Here is a 22,486-nt window from a genome sequence, read left to right as displayed (position 1 = left end):
GCACCTCTCACTTACCCTTTTTGGGAAGGATAGTTGCTTGATGGATTGTAACTTCTTCAAACATAACAGCTGTTTGCTCCATGACCATGCCAAGAGATCGTGCCAGAGTTCGCCAAGCCAGCACTAAGTACCCAGTTGCTGGGTACAGGACTCTGCCATCAATGCAATGACCAACCAAGTAATGGTCAGGAGATTCAGGACTCACATCTGTGAGAAGAAAAAAAAACAGCAGAAGAAAAAAAACATTGAAAACAAAAAATAAAATACCATGCAAACAAGGAGATCATTCCCACTCAACCTCTGTAAGAGATCCTAGTAGTTTCCCAAACATTCCTGCTTGAAAACATTAAGCTCTTAAAACTGAGAATAATTTTTTCCTAATACCCAATACTGAACCTCTTCTGGTACAACCTGAGGCCACTATCTTTTTTTTCCTATCAGAATTAAAGCAGGAAAAACAAGAACTACTACAGATAAACATACCGATATTGTAGACTGAAGCAGATGTGGAGCCTTTGGAACCTGAGGGAAAGTCTTCAGCTTTTGGAACATCCCAGTCCTGGCTGTGGTCCCATTTGATACATGGAGAAATAAGGGGTGTTCCCACAGGGACAGGGTATTCCACACGTGGGAACAAGTTATTTCCAAGAACGTTTATCCTACAAAGACAAAAAGAATTAAGAAAGTTGGAAGGAAAAAAAAAAGAATTTTAAGAAGTCTGATCATGTTGCTTAAATGTCAGACAGCACTCCTTCTTGGGCTCCCCATCCGAGACATCTCCATGGGTTCCAAGAACAAATACTGCAGCCAGATTTGTAATTCTAACTGTCTACGAGATGCAAAGTTTATTTCTAAGAGCCAGTTCCAGGTTTCCAGGCCTCTGGAATGGGACTTCTCTTTGAAAGGTACCCACCCAGCCCAAACAGTTTCTAACCCAAGGCAATGTTTCTTAAGTGAGCATATAAAATACATCTATGCCTTATGTAAAACCTGTTTTTTCTTCAAGTTTGTTGAAGGAGTATTTCAATATTTGTGAGGACACATATGCTAAGGAGTAGGCTTGAATTCTGATACCCTACTCACCCCTGCTCCCTCAGTATCCTTACCCAGTTAAATGAATCTTTCCAGTCTGTGTTAGGAAGAACTCCAAGTTATTTTTGTGGTCCTTCTTCATCAAAGGTAGAATAGTGCAAGTTGGCTTCAAAGTTCTCCTCAAGATAGCCTGGTTAAGAGTTCAGCAGACACGAGCAGAAAGCATTACTACTTTGTTTCTGATTTTCCCCCTCCTCCACTAAGAAGAAACTGCTTTCTCACACTATTCCTGCAGTAAGAGCTCTGAAACAGGTGCTAGAATATGCACACGTTAACAGGGAACATCCAGCACAGCACAATACCCTTCCAGGCACCCAAGAAACTGCATGTCTTACAAGGAAGTAATTTAGCAGAATGTCATGAATATCATATATAAGCCTTTCCTTTCTAAACAAACTGCCACTTAGATTCCACACAGAAAGCGTGTTAGTCTTGAATTTTCCCCCTCTGCCCTGCTTTATACATACACTCACTTAACTCAGTCTAAACAACTATGCATTTTCCTTACTGCAGTCTGAAGAGCTAACTATCAGCTATCTGAAATGTACAACAACAAAAGATGGCCACAAATTGAGTGCGTGGCTGGGAGTGTGAGTGTGCTGGGATCCATTTATTTATTGTTAAACAAAAACCTGTAAAACTGGGGAAGGTAGAAGGAAGAATATTTTCAGAACTGGAAATACAATCAACCACAAAACCAAACCAAAACAGTATTCTCCAGTTCTTATATCTCCCATCTCTTTCCTTGCAGCAGTATTGATACGGTACTACACTGACATAATCAAATACAGTACCTGTAAAAGAGCATGTGGAGCAATCTCCACTACAACAGCATTCTCTGGAATATGCTTCAGGCCTTCATGGAACAGCACAGGATTCACCAGGTTGTTCACGTGATACTCTGCAGAAGAATTCTTAGCAAGATCACTCTGCCACTGAGATTCAGGGATAGATGTACTGATCCACCGCGCTGAGCGAGGTTTAGGGCGTGGAATGACCTGCAGACAGATAAGGAAGAGAGACAGGAGGAAGAGTTACAGGCCACAAGTCAATAGTAAGACAGGCAAGAGTGAGCAGCCCTCACTCCCCTCTTCTAGGACTTTTTTCTTATCTTGACTCCTGAAGTCATCCTTCAGCTCAAGGTGACAAGACTTCAATTCTTAGGTCTCACAGATGCTCTTTGAGAATTTTCCTTAAGCTCTTGAGGAAAGGAACCCACCTAACTCAATGCAACCAACCCTGAAATGCAGGTAACCCCACCATAAGCACATTGTGATTCAGCAGTTATTACCTTCCTCAGTGCACTGAGCAGTGCTGGTGCAATGGATGCCATGTAATAGGAATGAAATGCAACTCCAGCGCTGCGCACTTCCTTTGCAAAGACCCCATCTTTCTTCAGTTTGGCTACGAACTCGGACACAGAATCCTAAGAAGAAAATAAGATAACTAAAACCAACAGCTCACAAGATTTCTGGTGTGTGTTTGAATGGCTGTACTCCCTGTACGCACTTTAATACTTGCCACTCCAGGGTGGTTGTATATGTAATAAGGATATTGTCCTTCTCCGCATCATCACTCATCACTCATTATATGCCCATGGCTATATGAATATTCAGCAATCTGTAATTACTAGCTTACTGAAGCAGTAACATCCCTTCAGAGAAGTTTGGAGTGTTTAAGCACCACGTCCCCTCCACCACCTTAAACCAGCTTCTCCTTCCAGTCAGCTGAACCTTAACTCAGCTTCATGTTTTCTCCAAGCTAGAACTTCCAAGGTCCCACTCATAGGTGTGGTATGCACCGTATCAGTTCCTTGCTTACCAGAGGCCCCGAAACAGTGACAGTATCCTCAGAGTTGTGACACGCTGGTACCACATTTGGAGGGCAGCGCTGCTTACATTCCTCCCACGTCAGACCTACAGAAGAGGAATTTAGGTCAAAACAAGGATTTTAAGCAGTGAGCCTCATGAAAGGAGGCAATCCTAACTGCACTGAACTCAAGACATCCTCTTTCTACCCAAAAGCGACTCTGCAAAAGCAAAGGATATTAATCTTATGGCTTTTAACACACTTTTTATCACTGGGATATTGAACACAAGAAGAGGAGGACAATCTTTGGGCCATTCTTTGGTTAAGGAGAATCAAGATAGAGACCACCCAGGCAAACTCGCATACAGATCCACAGACCCTGATGGGATGCACTCAGAAATGCTGGGGAAGTTGGAAGAAGTGGTGGCCAAACAGCTCTAAGCTGGCTTAAGCTACCTTAACATATGCAGGATCTGGCCATATGTTACAAGTCACAGCAGGAGCTTGAATTCAAGTCTGAATGTGAAAAACACAACCTGCATGCAGCACTCTACGATCTGTGATAAAATGTATTTAATATTGAGCAAAACAAAGCTGAGTTAGATACTAAGTTCTTCATAGCATCAGTTAAAATAAGAAACCAAGGATTCCAACAAGTAACACAAATCCATTGCATTAGACCTACAACAGTTTCATCTCTGGTGCTTTACCGTTTTTAAATTGGCTACTGCAGCATTATTGTTCCCTATTTTCATGATACAAATAGCCATCTTATTTTTAAGCATTTGGGTCACCATAAAACCACAGAGGACAAACTGATGGGATCAAAGCTCAAGACCCAAACAAACAGTAAGATTTACAGAAACACTGAATACAGTTTGGCCAGGAGAAACCTTCTTTCTAAGCATCAGGAGGTATAAGCAATAGCTAAGGGTATACTTACCAACAGCAGCCATCCCTCCCGGGGGCAATTTGGCCTCTTTCACACATCGGCCTCGCCAATAAGCAGCAAGAATGGCTTCTTCATGACTTAAGGAATCATCTGCATAGCCACAAGCTAGCTCTCCCACTGAGTGGCCCAAAATCCCATCAGGTTGCAGACCTGCAGCCTTCAGCACATCGATTTGGGCAATCTGCAGGGAAAAGCAGAATTAGTGATTCCAAGCAGGTGTAAGGATACAGACTCTGGACAGACTTTCTTCCTGGCCTCATTGCTTCCTCTCCCCCCCAGCAGTAGCTCCAGCCTCAATTTCAAAGCATCTCAAGATTCATTGTTTGGGCCTTTCCACTAGGAAGCTATTTCAAACAACAGGAGGCTGCCAAGAGCATGTTCATGCAAAGCAAGAGCCAAGCCCAGCTTTTCAGTTCACTTTAAAAGCTCTGCGCCTGGTTTACTACAAGACAATGAATCCCACTTTGACACTCATCCAGAATTAAAGAGACTTCACCGAACATCATTTAGCTCATTTTTAAAGCAAATTTTAGAAAGCATTTGATAGAACCTTGCTCCTCGCACAGACATTTACACAGAAATTCAGACATTCTTTAGTCTCTTAGAGAAACTACCCCCTATCACACACACAGATCTATTTACATCAACATTCCTGCAAGCATCTTGCAAGCAGCAACTCCCAAAACTGTGAAGGGCACAACTCACTCTCCTTGAGATCTCCAGCAAGCATCTACCATTTGCTGAGTGCACAAAACCTCCATTAAGTGGCACAAAACATTACTGATCAGACATGCGAGCAGAATGTGCTCCGGTGCCCATGACCCCCCTCCTTCCACCACTCATTTCAGTCTTACCTGTATAGCAGCTAGTCCAACAAATGCATGGACAGTGTCATCAAAGGTGTTCTCATCTGCACGCAGAAGCAGGTCCGAGACCTTCAGTCCTGTGCTCTTCAAAGCCTCATCTGAGCGCAGTATAGACTGGCGAAACAGATCCAATTTCATAAGACTCAGGCCCATACCTTTCCATTGTGTTCCCATACCTGCAGGATAAAACATGAAGAAAGTGTGCTTTGGGAACACTCCATAAGATGGGGCGGACCTCACACACTTGCTTTGGCAGTGAAATAACCCTAGGAATAAAGCACTGCACGTTTCTAAAACCCTCTAAGTTAAGCAATGCTTTTCCATTCTCCTGGACTTCACTGTCATTAGAAGACAGATTGGAAGCATTAGCCTAAACACAGGAAACACAATTCTCCTACGCATATCACAAGACTGTGTGACAGTTCCTTATGCTGAAGAGCAGAAAACAAGATTAGTGCATAAGACCCAACTGCACAAGCTCCATTACTACAGAAGAATGCAGAAACTGTGGCCCTACCTGAGCAGATGTACCAGAGAGGTCTACCAGATGCTTGAACTTGCTGAATCTCTGTTATGTCACTCTCAGTTCCAACTATTGTGTAGCCCCTGTAGGGCATGGAAGATACAGGAATTGCAGAGATATCACTGAGCAGGCTTAGAAATGGACTGCATCCTTCATGTTTCCTGCTTTCTTCAAGTAGTATTTCCACAGCTTCCTGTGTTCTGCCACAAACTTGTACCAGTCTTGGCAAGTTACAAGTCCCTTGAGGCTGGCATTTCTTCTCATTTGGCCTCAAAATAACATGAGCATTAGAACCTCCAAAGCCAAAGGAATTGATGCTGACAAGGCCACCTTTCACTGGTGTGGGCTCACAAACCACCTTCAAGGAGCCATCACGTAAAGCAGGAATATCTGGATTTGGATCATTGAAATGAAGATTTGGAGCCCACAGTCCATGTTCAAGAGAAAGAATGACCTGAAAGACAGAACAGAATACTCTGTGCTCCACTTTTCTTGCAATAGATGTTCTTTTGCTGTTAGTGTTTTTCCACAAATGACTTCGTAGCACACAACAAAGCATCTCCATTTGTGTTTGTACAGAGACCCTTCACAGACCAACAAAGTCACAGTGGTAGTACCTACTTCACCTAAGCAACTTTTAAGGCCATGCAGAGAGTCAGTGGTTAAGTGGTTTTAAGTTTAGCTTCCAGATCCTTCCTAACTAAAAAGCCATGCAGTCCTGCCTGGCCACTAAAAATATCATATCTTCTTTCTCCTCTTTCAGATAACACCACTGTCAATAAAAAGCTATCAAGCAGGGACAGTAGCTAGATCTCTGCTAAGGAGTTTGGAAGCCATGGTTGAGAGATGACTGTCTGCTTCCAGCAACAGTTAGCAGGTTGGATGCTGACTATCAGTTATTCAAGCTGGTAGCCTCATCCCAAAGAACTCACTTGGCTCCTCACCAACACGAGAGACAGAGGAGACAAAAAGCCCAAGGGATTAACTACTCTTCCGGCACTGAAAACCCCAAACTTTTACCTTTGGTTATTGCAACCTCCTCCCCAAGCCCCTTAGCCCTCCATGCTTTCCCTCACAAGCCACGCGTTACCTTGGCTAATGCAGCAAGCCCAGAGGCAGGCTCTGGATGACCCATGTTTGACTTGGTTGATCCAATTAACAGAGGCTCTCTCTCACACTTACAGAAGACATTTACAATGCCATTTACTTCCTGTGGATCTCCAACCTAGCGAGAAAATAATCAGAATGATTAATGCCTTCATAACAAGAAAAAGAGAAAACAAGTGGCAAGAAATGCAAGGGAAGAAAGACCCCAAAACCAAAAAGCTCATGCTGACCTTGGTGCCTGTCCCATGAGCTTCAACATACTCCACATCTCCAGGCTTGATACCACATTCTCTGTACAGAGAACCAACCAGCTGCTGCTGCATCTCTCCAGATGGGAATGTCACACCTAGGACCAAAACTGTCATCAGTTTCTCTCCCCTGTCAGAAGCTTCCCGTTCTGATTTGCACCATTCAATACGTTGGGGCTACCAGGTCCAGAAGAAAGAGACATTTTCCCAAGGTTTTGCAACAAACTCAGTTAGCCTCTTGGGCTCTTAGGAAGAAGAGCCAAAGAACCAGAAATTGAACTAGACCTATGACTTAGAGTACCACAGGAAGATACCAGCTAACAGAAAATGGTACGTTTATTGTGAGCAAAACATTGGAGACTTGGTACCTCCAAGAGTGAGAGAAACAGGACAGTAGTAGAAAAAGAGCCTTCCAGTCATAGTATTTATATTTCTACTATCTGGTCAGATATACCCTGAGGAAAACTATGCCAGCAACAGGACTCCCCTGTTACCACTTTCATTTCCTTACAAAATAGGGTCCTGAACTTTGTATTACCAATGTTGAAAACAAAACAAAAAACCCCAATCAAATGAAAAACTCACTCAACTATTGAACAGAAAACCTACACAAAGACTGCAGACTCAACAGTTCTGTATGTATCTCACTTTCCAGTGACAAAGACTTACCTTGCTCCTTAAAGCCATCAGTGTTACTCCCAGCATTGACTATAGTGGCATAGATGCGTTTAGCCATGGATTTCTTGGTCAACAGCACAACAACAACAGCTTCAGAGCGACAATATCCATTTCCTGAGAACAGGGACAGAACATGCCATGACTCCGTTCAGCAGTAAAACCACCATGCACTAAGGTCACTCCACTTCTGACCTACTGCTTCAAGTACAATAGATACATTTGCTTAAAAAAAAAATTAAGTCCCAGATTAATGTCCACCTCTCATCACAAAGCGATGAAAGAAAGTCTCCATCTCTGGATGGAAACTTTCCCTCTGGCACAGAAATAAATCATACAATTTCTTTCCTACAGGTAACTTTCTAGGCCTAAGGGAACATGCAACACAGATGAAGTCCATTCAGGTCCCAAGCAGAGCACCCAAGAACAACAACTGGACGAGTTATCTGTGCTGCTTCTACAGTATTACATCATAGACTCGGCAATAAACTCATCTCATACTACAAGGTAATGCCTCATGGTAAAGCCTTACCTGAAACATCGAAAGCCTTGCAGGCACCATCAGGACTAAGCATGCCCAGCTTCATGAACTGCACAGAAGTGTTGGGCTTCAGCAGAATGTTGACCCCTCCTACCAGGGCTGCACTGCACTGTCCGTGACGAATTGCTTTATAAGCATTTTCTAGAGCCATGAGACTGGAGGAGCAGGCTGTGTCAATAGTCAAACTTGGTCCTTAGGAAATAAAAAAAGAGGATTTTTTTTTTAAACCGTTAGTTTTCTAGAATTAATCTCCAAAGACTACAGGATAGGATTGCAGAACAAACACATTAAAAAAGGTATTAAGTAATCTGAACATTACAGGTAATCATTATATACCAGGGGACAAGATTTACCACTTCTCCTGCTTGCCAGTTAATAAGAGATTTGCATGGGATTTAAAAAGAAAACAAACCCACAGTTTGGCTTTAGGGGTACCTTTCAAATTTTCTTCTCCATTTCCATCAAACAAAAAGGCATGACAGCATCATGTGGGCAAATGACACCCCTTCCCTATTCACAGCAGTGAAAAAAAATCACTCCTGCTTCCTCGTACTATCTTGGCCACAATCTCTGCTCTCCAGAGTGACTCCCATCCCTCTGTCTCCAAATCCAAACACACTTCAAGCCACATCTATACCTCCAGCCAATTTCAGGCTGGTGACTCTCCCCCATTTCTCTCACTTTACTCAGAGTCACCTATTCCAGACAGTTTGACTCCAAGCTTGTTGACTTCTACAGTTTGATACCAAATAGCAGCCTAAAGGCAGATTAACGATCTTCTGACATCTTTCAGATGGATCCCAGCTACAACCGTCTTCAAGAGCTTAAGTACAAGGCCTTATAATGAGTCTCAATACAGTTACATCACAGTTTTCACTTCTCACATGCCACTTTACAACAGCTGCAGGCTGGTTTTTCATCCTAAAGGAGTCTGTATCACCGTATCCTGCCACTCCCCCAGAGAAACAGTTGTACAACCATGCTGAAATTGCAGTTGCTCATCAGCAAGTATTGACAGGTCTGGGGGCACTTACCTGTAAAATCATAAAAGTATGAAATCCTGTTGGCAAGCATAGCACGCTGGCAGCCGGTCATACTGTATCCCAAAAGCTCCTCTGGATCTTGGCTAAGGGCTTCAGCAGCTTCTGAGCCACTTGCACCAACCCATACACCCGTGTCGGTGCCACGGAGGGTAACTGGATTAATGCCTGCAGGGATATTGGAAAGGAGATTACATCTGACAAATTCTTTGTGAGGGGAAAACTGGGGAGATATCAGGTACAGGTGGCACCAAGTAATGAAATACAGCTTTATACTGTCCCTTTTAGGCAGGCCTGCAGCATTGTTCTCTTGCTCATAGGTACCTTTCTACCTGCTTCAGCACCAGACCTTCTGCAGAGCTCCTGCTTGTCCAATCTGCTTATTACAACAGTCCACCAGAACTTTGCTATTGGCCAAAACATACTGTGGCCTGTATGTGTATATATGCATATATATGAGATAGAGAGCTTTTCAACTTAGATGGGCATTGCTAGAGTCTTACGTAGAAGTGTATAACTATGAGTAAGTGTTGATCAAAGAAGCTAAAAATCAAGCTTCTACATGAAGGAAAGTAGAAAGAAAGTGAGAAAGCTGCTTGTCTTGAGCATACAATACCTATCTCTGTACACAGGTAAAGCCCAGATGCAGCATATAAGAAAGAAAAATTCTTGGGCACAAAAGCCTGTAAGTTGGAACAAGAAATAACTATGCTCTAAAAAGCTACATGGAAAACTTAACTTGCACCAATCTCTGCTGTTTCTTTTTTGTGCTGCAGGAGTCCTGGAGACAAGCAGATTATTTAAGCCTTGGGACTGAGGCTCAGCAGTAGAGCAGGAAGTGTTAATTTGTCATTAACGGTGAGCCGGTTACAACTTTTTCCATGTCTTCTTATGTTCAGACATGAAACTAATTAACACAAAGAATTAACTTCTTGGCTCTGTGGGCACGTTACTAAAAAGCTTAAGGCTTTGGCAGTGAGAGAAAGGAGGCTTCTTGCTTCTGGAAGCACAACTCCCACCAAACCTTCTGCAGACCATGGATAAGAATTCTCATGGAGTCAGCTTTCCTCTGCTCTAGTTATCCCTTGTGCCTTTAACAAAGGGATCTGTTACAGAAAACTACAGTAGAGCCAGAGTGTAGGGACAGCAACATACGAAAAGCTCTCGTGCTGTTGAATGTTTAAATGTCTCTGTAGTCATGGTTCCACTGTATGAGATCGGGAGACATTTTTTGCAGATTTCCTAGTTCAAGCTCTGGCTTTTGTTCTAATCCTTGTCCCAGTTCTTTGTCTCCTCTCTATTGTGAGTGCTTTCTCTCATTAGTGATCTCATCACACAGGTGCATGTCTGCTGCCTAGAAGCAATGCAGCACACTTTCTCTTCTTCAGTCATCCATCTACTTACCTCCATCCAAAATTGCTTCATACGAAACTTCCAACAACAAGCGAAGCTGAGGATCCATTGTATGAGCTTGTTTGGGATGGACTCCAAAGAAGGAGGCATCAAATTTTGTTATGTCCTTGAGCTTTCCATTTCTTTTGGGCAGTCCATAAATTCCTGAGAAGAAGAATTTGACACCACATCAAAGATTGCATCAGTTTGGAGGCAGCTTCCAGCTGAGACAGAGCACGGGATGACCACAGCTGGATTCTTAATTACACATGAAACATTAGTTTCTAACTGAAGCTGGAAATTAAAACACTGCATGAACAAAAACAATTGTTATTTTTAAAGGCTGGTCTGGATATGGCAGCAAAAGGCACCTATCTGATAATAAGCATTTGAACTTGGATGAGATATGGCAAGCACACAGGCTGACTGGTGTTTCCTGTTAGAATAAAAACAAAGGCTACTTTTCACTTCTGCATATCACCAGCTTGATTTCAGAAGGATAATCAGACAGAAAATGTTCTAAAAAGCCACAGGTCACAGACATGGAGTCCCTCAGCTACTCCCAAACCCAGAAAAAGAGCAGAGAAGTCTCATTGCCACAGCTGCCAGTAGCTGGCCCAGGAATCACACTGCACAGCTGCTCTGCCAGAAGCATGCTTCTTCCTGGAAGCAAACTACATGTTATTTACTAGCCGTGACTGTGGGATGTGACTGTAAAATGCATACTTAAGACTTCCATAGAAGTATTTTGTTCCTGGATTCCTTGGTGACATATCTGAAGTGAATTAAAACGCTCCAGCAGGGTTTTGCATCCAATTAATCTTTTCCTTTCACGAGATAATTCCTCTGAAAAGTTCTGAGCTCCAAAAGGGAAGACAACAAGCACCCACCTGGTTTCCACCTCCGATCATCCTCTGTGACCATATCGACTCCATTCAGCAGGTTCTCCCAAAACTCTTGCAAGTTCTCAGATTCCGGCAGCTTTCCTGCTATGCCTGCAATCACCACGTCTTCCATCTCTGAACTTCTCCCTGTTACTGAGATCCAAGAAAGCAGTAAGACTCGCAGGACTTCACACAGAAGAAGAATTAGCTTTCCTGCCTTCCTAACGTGTTGTGACAAACAAGTGGATCGGTGGGAGGTAACACCCACACAGAAACAGCCCGTGGAGCCTCTAGGACAAAAAGATATCCCAAAGAATCAAACACACTGTTGGATTTGTGAGGACTGTGGGGATGAGAGAACTGAAGGAGCACTGGGCTCTGAGGACAAGCAGCTCCTATGGGAATAGATCTATCTCTAAAGGAGCAGCTCTGCCTTTGGTAAAGTCAGCAGAGAAGAAAGATTAACATGCTGGAGCAGAGGTGGGTGGGGAAATTATGAAATCCATATAGTAAAATACATAATTACAAGGCAAACCTTGCAAGCAGCAAAACAAGTTCTACAATCATTCCAAAGCGAAATACTAACTTAAGAATCAATAACCAAAAAGCCTGGTTGAGGAAACAGCAAAAAAGAAGATCAGATGAAGAAAACACATAAAGATTCCAATGCACTGTTTTAAATACCTGCCATGAGAAGTTTTATATGCAAAACATTTCAGAGAGCACTGAGCTCTTTGCTGATGTACTTAGGAAAGTGGGAAGAAGGAACCAAGTGCCTGGGACAGAGAGGGCAGCTTTAAAACAAGCACTGGCAGCAAGGGCCTGGATTCTGTATTAGGGAATACCTTAGTAATAGTCACAAGGAATATGCATTCTGAAAGCCCATCTTGTACAACACAGGAGAGCACCACGCTGCACAACCAACCATCCATTGAATGGCTTGAGTTCAAAGGGACCCCAAAGGCCACCTGGTCCGACCTCCTGCAGTGAGCAGGGACACCCCCAGCTCCATCAGAGCCCCATCCAGATCACAGCACCAACCGAGAGCTCACAGCACAATCAACGTACACAACTTACGCTGCATTACATTAAAAATGCATTAACTAAGCATAAAGGAGGCGAGTTAACCTGATGTTCCAGTTAAGCTCACATTATAGTTAGCAGACCCTACGTAGACAAGTGAGATGCATATCTGTTTTTCTCTACGTACACACGTGGTTGCATGAACAACAGACGTAGTAAGCATTTACAAGACTTCCTTAAACCCTTCTGCTAAATAGAGGAAGATATCCTCCAGAGCAGACAAGCAGGATTATTAAGAACTAAAATACACAATGAAAACTGGGTGTTGTAAGTCTGCTTTAATAGTTCTGATGGAAATGCTTCACGATGGAAGACCTGATGCTGGATTTCTGGTGCAGATCACGCTCCATAGGGCCATGCAGGCACTTCCCAGCTGGGGCTGGATCTGCTTCCCTATAGAACAGCATCACTGGGTGCTCTGAGATAAATGCTTGGATGGGTAAAATAGGCCTCGCATGGCTCACAGCATCACACCTGCCTGGTGACCCCACAGCCCTTTTCTTCACCCAGCCTTTATGGCAGTACAGCACACACACCATCCTTTGCTGGATCCCTCATACTCCTCTTTCCCTTGGTGCTTATCTCCATCCACATCTGTGGAGTAACTGTGGAATTATGCAACACTGTGAGGCAGAAGAGCTGTTACCTCACCCAGCCCACTCCTCCTGGGAGCAAAACCCAAAGTGCTCTCCAAAGGACATCTGGGATTTCTCAGCCTTGCGTTAAATACTGCAGACAACACAATTTCCATTCACTTCAGAAGGGGAACAGTAAAGACCAAATGCTTAACAGCCTTAATGGGAGAATACACCCCAAAAGTAAAGCCAGTTGTACCAAGCCCAGCCTGCTCTGCTCTCCCCACACAAAGCTTTATTGGGTTGGGGTCACCACCATGCTTGGGAGACTCAACAGAAGCCCACAGTTCTGCCATACACACAGCAGTTCTGCAGAGAAATAATGGATCTGGGCACGGATCTTACAGGCCAGGTGTGATACAAGAACCACACGCAGTGATAACAGCTCAGTCCTACACCTCACCTGATGTCCAAGGGAAGAAATGCTGCATTTCAGATGACTGAAGCTTCCCATCTGGGATTGCCCCTTCCCCCAGAGCATCAGAAAAGCTCCATCCTTACATACAGCCAACCCCAGCACAGCGCTGCTCTGACACAGAAATGGAACCCATTGTCAAAGCCCTTTTTGCCAGCACGGTTGAGCAAAACTGTGTCAGAGGCAGCAAAAAAATAAGATGCTGCGGTAATCAAAAATGCAGAATAAAGGCCAAGAAGTTAATTTTAGCTGGGTAAATGGGCAATAAGAGCCACAACGTAAGGATTTATGTCCAGTCCTCTGTGTATGAAGAGCTCCAGATGCCTGGTGGGATAACATACAAGTTACAGAGCCCAGTCGAGGTGGCTTAATGCAGAAAAGCAGTGGGAAGAGCAGGAATCACAAATGAAGCAATCCTTGATTAAACAGTGATTCAAGCAGATGTTACAGCTACCCATGATGTCCTTGGACTTCTTTCATGAGCAGGTGTGCCACGTTAATGTCTGACACTGCCCCCGGATGGCACATTGCGGTGCTTCCATATACCCAATGCTCACCCTTCTCTGTGGATCCCTGTTAGATGACACACAGTACGCAGTGCTTGAAGCCACTGGCAGCCAGGAAAGACAATTCTTTCTACAGCTGTTTCAGAGGTGATTTGATATCAGGAAATACACATAAGGAATCGTTCCCATTACATTTGGCAAGCAAGGCAAACAGCAATGGGTCGGGGAAGGAGACAGAGAAAGACTGAGCTATAAGTGGGACCCTCCAGTTCCTTAAGGCTGCGTTTTGTTGGACCCCAGCACCCACCTTCTCCTGTTTTCCCCGTGGTTTCCATAGATCAAACACCGAAGCCTTGAACGTACCAGCAGTAACCTCGTTTAGCCATAAACTATCACCTCACTGGATTTACACAATATCTTTTCTTGCAACGATATTGCGTTGCTGACTCATTCCGTTTGAGACTAGTAATAACTAACCATCCCTTCTGGTGTTATTGACTAGTAACAGCTTTCATCATTGTACACTCGTGCTCTGGTTATCTGCCTCCCACATTGGCTGCCTGACAAGGTGGGCTTGTCCCAGTACTCTAATCCAAGAAGAAAAGAGTGAATCGTCGTTACCACCATCTCTTGCATCTCCACAGACTGCAGGAGAGCACAGCTCCATTTCCAACCTGCACCCAACTCAATCTCCAAAGAGAAGAGTTTGCTTGTTCTGCTCTACCTACGCTCACCTGAAGTTAAGTAAGGGTGGTTGGAAGGGAGGAAGAAAGCAGAGAGACAACAAAAGAAGAGCTCCCAAATCCTGTTTTGCTGTCACTGTGGTGTAACAGAATCCTCATCATCACTTTTGTGCCACTAACTCTGGTCTGCTCCTTCAGCACAGACAGCAACCAAAGGTTTGCTTCCTAAGCTCCTAAACCTGAGTGCATCCTAACCCAGCTCCCCTCATCTCCAAATACCGTTCATAAAAGGTACGATTAAAAGCACCATCTCACAGCAGCATCTCCTGCAGGGAGCTGTAAGGCCCGTCTCCAAAAATAAAACTCCACAGAACAGAAGCAAACAGGGAATGCTTTTCATTTCGTCGGGCTGATGTCAATCTGTGCATCACAGCTCCAACTCCACAAAGACCTTTTCAGTGTCCCCTTCCTGCTTGCAGGCAGGATCTGTACCACCGGCCATGAGACAAATGGAACAGCAGCGGTGCATTTCTGCATTCAAAACAGCACTTCTTGTCTGCAAACTCAGGACTGCTGGGTGAGAAAGGCAGGTGAGGTTACACTCACAGAACCAATGCAGCCCTGTTCATCTCCCAGTGACCAGACCTGTGTTACACCAACTGAATCCCCAGCACCACGATGCCATCATTGTTTTTGGTGATACCCCCCTGTAACAGCTCTCCCTGTTGGGCCTTTGTCCTCCAGACTCACTCACTAAACGCAGCCTTTCAATGTTTGCCTTTACTTCCCATTTGCTTCAAGCACAGAGCTCAGGAGGTTTCACCTTTTATTCCAGTGCACCAAGATTTTTATTTCCTTTTGTTTCTAAAGGCTCCGAATTATTAATATAAACGGGTGCAACGCGGCTCCTTTCGGTGTAAGGATGATGATAAAGCCAGGTAAAAGCCAAGCTCTGCAGTTGAGCAGCACAGGGGGTCGCTCCCCCTATGCCAAGAAGAGGAGAATGAAATCTGAGCGAGGACATAAGGGATAAGACAGCAATCACAACCCGGACGGAACCGCAGCATCCAAAGCAGAGCAGGATATACAATCAATAGGCAATAAATAATAATAAAACGAGGGGTTGTGTGTGTGTGATGCTGCATCTCCCCGAGCTGCACACACCGAACCTCCCCCCGCACCTCACGGCTCCCCTCAGCATCGCCCCACACGCAGCCCCATTGCTGGGCATTAAGGCTGGCGGCCCTCCCGGCCCTCACCGCCCTCAGTGCCCGCGGCCCGGCCCGGCTCCCCGCCCGCTCCAAGATGGCCGTGCAGCACAATGCAGCTCGGCCCCATCCGCACCGCCCCACCGGGGAGCGGCCTGGGCAGCACGGCGCTGTGCAGCGGGAGGAACGGCCGGGAAGGGAGAAGGGAACCGGGAGCCACGAGGCGGCTGCGCGGAACATTCTGGTTCTCAGGGGGAAGGATCGCACGGAGCCATCCCGGAGCGGCCGCGAGGTGCTGAGGAAGGACGGGAGGCCGCGGCGATGCCGGTCGGTACCTTCGTATGGCGGAGGTTCGGGCTGATCCGTGCGGGGCGGGGCGGCTCTCCGCGGGGATTCGGGCGCTGCGGCGGCCGCCGGTGCCGGGCTGCGCACGGCCGATGCTCCGCGCTGTCCTCACTGTCTCCCTCTAGCTCCCACCGCTATTTAAGCAGCCGCCACCTCCGGCGGCCACGCCACATGGGCTGACGGTTTACTCCTCGCCGCAGTCCAATGAGAGCCGGGGCAGTGCCGCCCTGAGCCGGCCCCGGGGTGATGCCAGCCCCTGCCCGCCGGAGCCGTTCGGGGTTGGGGGATGGGGATGAGGTGGAGGTGGGGGGGGGTCCCGGGCGCACCGGGGCGGACCCAGGATGGTCCCGCGGCACCGAGCCCAGCCCCGCCCCGACCCCCCGACCGCGTGTCGCCGTTCCCGGTCGCTCCGCCGCCGCCTCCGCTGCTCGCACCGAGGGGGGCGGGGGGAGGCGCTGCCGCTCCGGGCCGAGCAGCACAAAGGGAGAAGGGACGAGCAGTGCCGGGCCGGCACCCAACGCGGGGGCGGGGAGGAGTGGGCGGGGGCGCGGCCGTGCCAATGGCGGAGCCCGTGGGGGTGTTGCTAGGCGATAAGGCGATGTGCTGACTGGGGGGGGGGGGACGAGGCCGCAGCCGGCGGAGCTGAGCGGCGCTGGGCCGCTTTCCGGCGGTCGTTCACCCCGGCGGAGCGCGGAGCCGAGGTTACCACAGGTCGGCGGACACGCCGGCCGGGGATGCGCTGCCCCGTGCTGGGCCCAACGGCCCGCTCCGAGCTGACACCGGGGGGAAGGGCCGCTCGGATCGCTGCCTGCCGGTGGGCAGCACCTCACCTGGCGGAGCGGCGCTGCGGGACATGGGCGGGCTGAGCTGTGAGGGTCCCGGCGAGTCCTGCCTTCCCGTGTGGTCAGCTACGATCATATCTTATAGTTGCTCCTTTCTTTGCACAAGTCGGTATCAGATATGATTCCTCCTCTCCACCCTTCTTTTCCATCTGTTGCATTTGTTAAGTATTCTGGTCATAATAAAAAGCGATGGGAATGTGCCCCCTCTGTTTAGTGCACAGCTCAGCCTCCCCACAGGATCCGAGTGTTGTTGTCATGTTATTTATTGTTATTGTGCTTGTTAATGTTCAGCATACTTAGAATCACTGGATGGTTGGAGTCAGAAGGGACCCTAAAGGCCATTTGGTGCCAGCAGGGACACCCACAGCTCCATCAGTGCTCACAGCCCATCCCTGACCTTGGCTGGCTGCAGGGATGGGGCACCACCACCTCCCCTATGGGCAACCTGTGCCGCTGCCTCAGTGCCCACAGTGTAAAACCTTCCTTATATCCAATGTAAACCTCCCATCCCCATCTTACAGCCCCTTTAGGGACTGAAGGCCGCTCTCAGCTCCCCCCAGGCCCTCCCTTCTCCAGGCTGCACAGCCCCAGCCCTCAGCCCATCCACATTGGGCTGTTCCATCCCTGGGAGCATTTCTGTGGCCTACTCTCATATATAATGTTCTTACAGTTACCCTAGAACAAATGTACATCAACTGAACGCTCTTTTCCCCATGAAATTAGATTGTTTCAATCAGGAGGTATCAACCGTTGCCTGAAGGAAACCCGTTTCTCAGGGGAACCAAATAGATTAAATTTGCCTTCCTGGGAAGAGCTCTGCAGGACCAGGCACATCAGGTGACACACAGGGCAAATAAAAACAACCCCAAACAAAGAAATCCCACAAAGAAAATGACAAGGGCATGAGCTTCTATCTCCTCCATGGAGGGAATGGAAGTCATCATTCCCAATCTCAGATGCTGTGCTGTAGAGATTGTGGAACAAACCTTTCCTAATGGCACGTTGCTTTCAGTGCCAGATACACAGCATCCATTGCACTGTGCAGCTCCATGCACCAAAAACGTGACATCGGGAGGAAAAAAAAAAAGAATAAAGTGTAACTTGCAACTGTGAAAACCTTTGGAATTTACACACGGCACTTTAGGAATAACCAGGGAGAGCTGAAATGTGGTGTGAGCTGGGCCAAAATTCTTGTCCTTGTTAGAAACCGCTCTGCTTTGAGCTACAGAAAGAGCTCATTCAGGGCCTGGGTCAGGGGAATGCGTCGTGTTGTTCCAGCTCGTGAACAGCGTCAGATGCTGAGTGCAATGATGGGGTTTCAAGCAGTTCAGTCATTTAAATCAAAGCTTTCCTCAGCTCTCATAGTGCCTCAGTAACACCTCGGTGATGTTGACTGCAGGTTTAGGGTTGTGACTGTGATGTCATGGTGCCCGGGTATGAAAGTGAAGTGTTTGCAGCAGGAAGTATCAGAGAATACACATTGGTTCTGGTTGTTCTCAGGTTGGTTTATTGCCGTGCTGCATGTGTGAGAGGGCACAGCTGTTTGTGAGCAGTACTGGGAAAGAAGTGCTAAAAGGAAAAGAAACAAACAAACAGATGCTCTTTCCTCATTAATCCTGCTCAGATTTCACATTTTCAACTGCTACTGGGAAGCATTATTCATTTAAGTGATGCTGAGACCACCCCTCACAGCCCCTCCTGGTGCATGGCCACCTGCACTGCATTGCCCAGCACCAGGGATCTCCACAGAGGGACACTCTGTAACCTCTCTGTCTAATCTGCTGCAGTACTTAGCCATTCAAAAGGGTTTATTCCCCTCTTTTCCTTCCTCTTCCCCTTCCCCTTCCCCTTCCCCTTCCCCTTCCCCTTCCCCTTCCCCTTCCCCTTCCCCTTCCTCTTCCCTTCTCCTTCCCCTTCCTTTCCCCTTCCCCTTCCAACATCCATTTCCTTTACTCATAGTTCAACACTGGAATACCCCAAGGGAGCTCAGCGTTGCTGGGAATGTGAGAAGAACACCCTGATTACATTTGAAGCATCCTGGAATGTTCCTAACCACACAGATATCCCCCGTTACATCACAACCCACTCGGGTTTCTTTTGGTTTTGTCTGTTGTAAGACTTATTTCTCACAAAACTTCTGCAAGATTCTATAGAGTTGCTGAGGAACATTTTTCACTGCTCTCCACTTGGTGAAATCTCTTAACATTATTTCTGGTGTGAGGACGGCAGTTCCATTTTATCCTCTCTTGTGCTCTCTGAACAAGCAGAAAGGCCAGCAGAAGATGAGAGACAATACAGAAGGTGTGATCCTTCCAACCCCCCATTCTTTCAAGTGCTGAGATGGCTGCGCGGGATTAACGGTTGCATCGCTCATTGTAAGAAAACAAGCAGGTTGGTGCATCCCACTGCTGAGCTTAAATCGCATCTATGGTTTCTCAACAAATATTTCCTAAAGACCTGGAAGCCCTGCCTGAAGGCACAAGGATTTACATATGTATTAAGTGGGCATTTCCAAATCCATGATGCAAGCAATATTGAACGCATATAATTAAAATAAACCTGTATTAACAGTGAAGACTGTAATCTCACCACGTATGCGGATTAACCCTTTATGCTGGCTGACGGCATGGGACGGAGTATTTGTTTTCTCTTCTGACCTCAAACACCCCAACCTGACGTATAAAAATCAACACCAAAGCGATATTTAGATCACGTTTCCATATGAACAGCAGACACAGAACTTGCAGCCAACAAATAAATCAGTCCTTAATGTTGTAGTTGCGGATTTTGGCCACGGTAGGAGAGATCTTTCGTTTGATGGGGTACATACAAGGGGAATTCTTGGATTTTAGCTTCTGCTGAACCTCCAGCCTGGTACCTGTGACTGCCAGACGTGCTGTGTGCGTTGCAGGCTGACCCGTGGCATTGCCGTGTTGCTGATGTTCTCCAGGTTGCTCAGCTGAATGCGTGATTTCAAACCCCGCTGCTCAAATATATAAACAAACAAACAAATCGATAAAAGCACTCTGTGCTGGTGTTTGTGTTTAATCAGAAGGTGCAACTCAAGCACCACCTACCTGTTCAGCTGTTTTTAAGCATCAAGTTTTACATGTTTTCTCTCCCCTGTGAGAGAAGACACAATAGCTACACATTGAATAACACCAGGCGAAGTTAGCCCTGCCTACTCCCATATTGTGAAATGGTGATGAAGGAGTTGGCTGCAATCATTTGATCTCTTTCAAGAAACCACCAGGAGCCATGGGAGCTGTAGTAAAATGCGTTAGGAGAAGCCTGATCCAAAGGGCTCAAAGGCAGCTCTGTGGGCTTGGCAAAGCTGCCTTACTGCTATTATCATGCGGGTTTTGTTTGTTTTCCTTTTCTTTTGCACAGGAAGGCATTTGCAGTGGGAACCTTTATTTTCTGCGTGCTAGAGGGGACTAAAAATGCAGCCCCTTTGGTTGGGAAGCAGAGACTGATCTCAGCACTGATGGGAGCCCGTCCTGCGGTCCCTCACATAATTCTCTGATAAACCACTATCTACCTCCGACGAAATGAACTTCAGCCTTATCACAGCTTTTACTATGTCAGATAAGTGGAATTGGTCAATCACAGCATTCAGTGTAAGCTGTAAGTAATGTTTACAGGTGTTAGGCTCCAACCGCTTAATTCTTATTTTTCAGTGCACTGCATTTTTAGCTTCAGATTTATAGAGAAACAAAGCAGACAGCAGCTTTGGATATATATATATGAATAATACCTGCTGCAGCACTCTGTACTAGTTGGAAACGTTTAAGATTGATGGCTTCCAGAGCCAGGTACAGCATGAGAGAGGTATGAAATTCATCACACAGAAATCATTAGCAGAAGGTAAATTCTCATCACCAACAGAACAGAAAGCCCAAACAAAATCGGACGTGGACAAAAACAAAACATACTCTTTGATGCTTGGAATGAATTAATCTCTTGGGGGTTTATAGTTCCATGCAAAACATGTTGCTGCAGCCAGCGTCAAAACACGACACACTGAAATCATTCTTGTGTTCAGGCTCAGATTGAAGCAGTTGTTCACTTCTGGGTGTGCAACATCTGTGCTGGGTTGGCCTGCTGCCATTTGTTATTGCAGGTGGCAAAAGAGCAGTGGGCTCTTGTGCCATCGTTATGAAACGTTCAGCTTGCCACCTCGTGGTTACCCACAGAGCAGGAGGCAGTGAGGAGAACTCAGCCCATGGAAGAGCTTTGGGTGCTGGAAAAAGGACTTGAATTGTCTATCAGAGAATAAAGAATTACACACAAATATCAGTCCTTTGGAGCAGAGCGGGAGGCACTGTTTGGAAAGTAATGGATACAGCTTCAGAGATTATTTTTCTTGATCAGGAGCCATAACAGAATGAGAATATCATCTGTGGTCTGAAGAAACAGCAGTGGGTATCTGCAACAGCATCACCCTGCTGGCACCGGCCTAGTTTTGAAAGGTTCTCTGAGTTTCAAAGGACCTTTTGAATTCAAACCAGGGCATGGCTTTCAGACATCCTGTGGGAGGCCCTACACCTATAGATGCAAAGGCAAAGCAACCAAGTGCCAATGCACTGCATGCATCCCTCCCTCTGAGGTCTTCTCTGTGCTTGTCTCTCAGCACTTGAGATGTTACAGTTGTAACTATTAAAGACTGCTTAGGTATTTGGAACAACAGCATGGAACAAAAGCATTTCATGTGGCTACTGAACTGTTTGGGGCACACAAAAATCTGTGCTAATATGGAAATCTAAACAAATTAAACTGCAATTGGCAAGGTTGGTTCTTCAAAGCAGAAAAAGACAACCAGCGCCGCAGAATTAGAAATGCTATCTGAATGGAAAGGTCCTAAGCAGACTCTGGATAAACAGACCTTCATCTGGTTCTGGTTCTGCTTGGCATTGCTCTCATGTCCAAAGGACCTTCAATAAAATCAGCAGGGATGTGCACGGTGGCAAGAAATTTCAATGCCTATCTTGATTTCCACAAGCAAACAAACAATCAGATAAGGAAAAGTCATGCCTGACTTTAAGCCTGTAAATCACTTTCAGAAGTGACCTCGCTAACAAGAGCCGTGAGAGCACAGTTAGGAGCCCCAGCTGCTTTGGAAAACAGACCTAACAACGTGCTGTTGAAATGCTGAACATATCTACTTGCTTTGTACTTACAGTCAGAGCTCAGTATTCCCTGAGTTTTATTTTTCTATGATCTGTTGCTGTCGTTGTTCAGCTCTAGAAAGATGCGGGCATTTCCCCCAATGGAAAATGTTCTTTAAAAAAGGAGTCCCCAACTATTTGCTCATGTCTGACCGTGCTTTGGAAAGAACACCAACTCAAACAAGTTCCTATTGAGGAATGAATGTTGAAGCGAAGAAAACGTAACCAGGGGATTAGTTAATATTTGTGGAGCACTTCAAAGATGAAAAGTTTTATGCAACAGAGGAAAAATCAGGAGCCTTTCTTTAGCTCTTCTTGGAGTTAGAATGAAGCAAGAGCCAAAGCCAGAGCGCTCATTGTGTGTGTTAATATTTTACTAGAGTCTTTCTCTGGCCAGCTTTTTACCCACATGGATTGCTCTTAGAACTGTCAGTGATGTCAAAGCTGTTGAAATTCTGTCTAGTGTGGAAAC

General features: G+C 46.1%; 2 protein-coding genes across 14 annotated transcripts in view; both read right to left on the bottom strand.

Annotated features, from left to right (window-relative positions):
- FASN (fatty acid synthase) overlaps nt 1–16,117 on the bottom strand; it is a 34,361-nt gene extending 18,244 nt beyond the window's left edge. The window contains exons 1-17 of the mRNA XM_015879647.3: nt 15,995–16,117; nt 11,136–11,282; nt 10,258–10,410; nt 8,848–9,021; nt 7,805–8,005; nt 7,267–7,389; nt 6,580–6,695; nt 6,333–6,467; nt 5,237–5,696; nt 4,708–4,895; nt 3,845–4,034; nt 2,914–3,008; nt 2,384–2,518; nt 1,887–2,090; nt 1,107–1,222; nt 484–659; nt 16–207 (exon numbers count right to left, since the gene is read on the bottom strand). Of these exons, the coding sequence (XP_015735133.2) occupies nt 16–207; nt 484–659; nt 1,107–1,222; nt 1,887–2,090; nt 2,384–2,518; nt 2,914–3,008; nt 3,845–4,034; nt 4,708–4,895; nt 5,237–5,696; nt 6,333–6,467; nt 6,580–6,695; nt 7,267–7,389; nt 7,805–8,005; nt 8,848–9,021; nt 10,258–10,410; nt 11,136–11,262 (2,785 nt within the window). The 5' untranslated portion in view covers nt 11,263–11,282; nt 15,995–16,117. The remainder of the gene's footprint in view (nt 1–15; nt 208–483; nt 660–1,106; nt 1,223–1,886; nt 2,091–2,383; nt 2,519–2,913; nt 3,009–3,844; nt 4,035–4,707; nt 4,896–5,236; nt 5,697–6,332; nt 6,468–6,579; nt 6,696–7,266; nt 7,390–7,804; nt 8,006–8,847; nt 9,022–10,257; nt 10,411–11,135; nt 11,283–15,994) is intronic.
- Nucleotides 16,118–18,330: 2,213 nt separating this feature from the next.
- The window catches only part of CCDC57 (coiled-coil domain containing 57), a 22,873-nt gene continuing 18,717 nt past the window's right edge, over nt 18,331–22,486 (bottom strand). For 9 of the 13 annotated variants that reach the window (XM_085522869.1, XM_085522874.1, XM_085522872.1 and 6 more), the window contains one exon: nt 18,331–19,829. In XM_085522869.1, the coding sequence (XP_085378995.1) occupies nt 19,606–19,829 (224 nt within the window). In that variant the 3' untranslated portion in view covers nt 18,331–19,605. The remainder of the gene's footprint in view (nt 19,830–22,486) is intronic. The other 4 variants (XM_085522877.1, XM_085522875.1, XM_085522876.1 and 1 more) reach the window with 1 other exon arrangement.

The sequence above is a fragment of the Coturnix japonica genome, chromosome 23 (assembly GCF_054131305.1).
Source record: "Coturnix japonica strain WE chromosome 23, WE-NBRP24, whole genome shotgun sequence".
NCBI classification, from domain to species: domain Eukaryota; kingdom Metazoa; phylum Chordata; class Aves; order Galliformes; family Phasianidae; genus Coturnix; species Coturnix japonica.
This window is presented reverse-complemented; position numbering and strand designations above follow the sequence as displayed.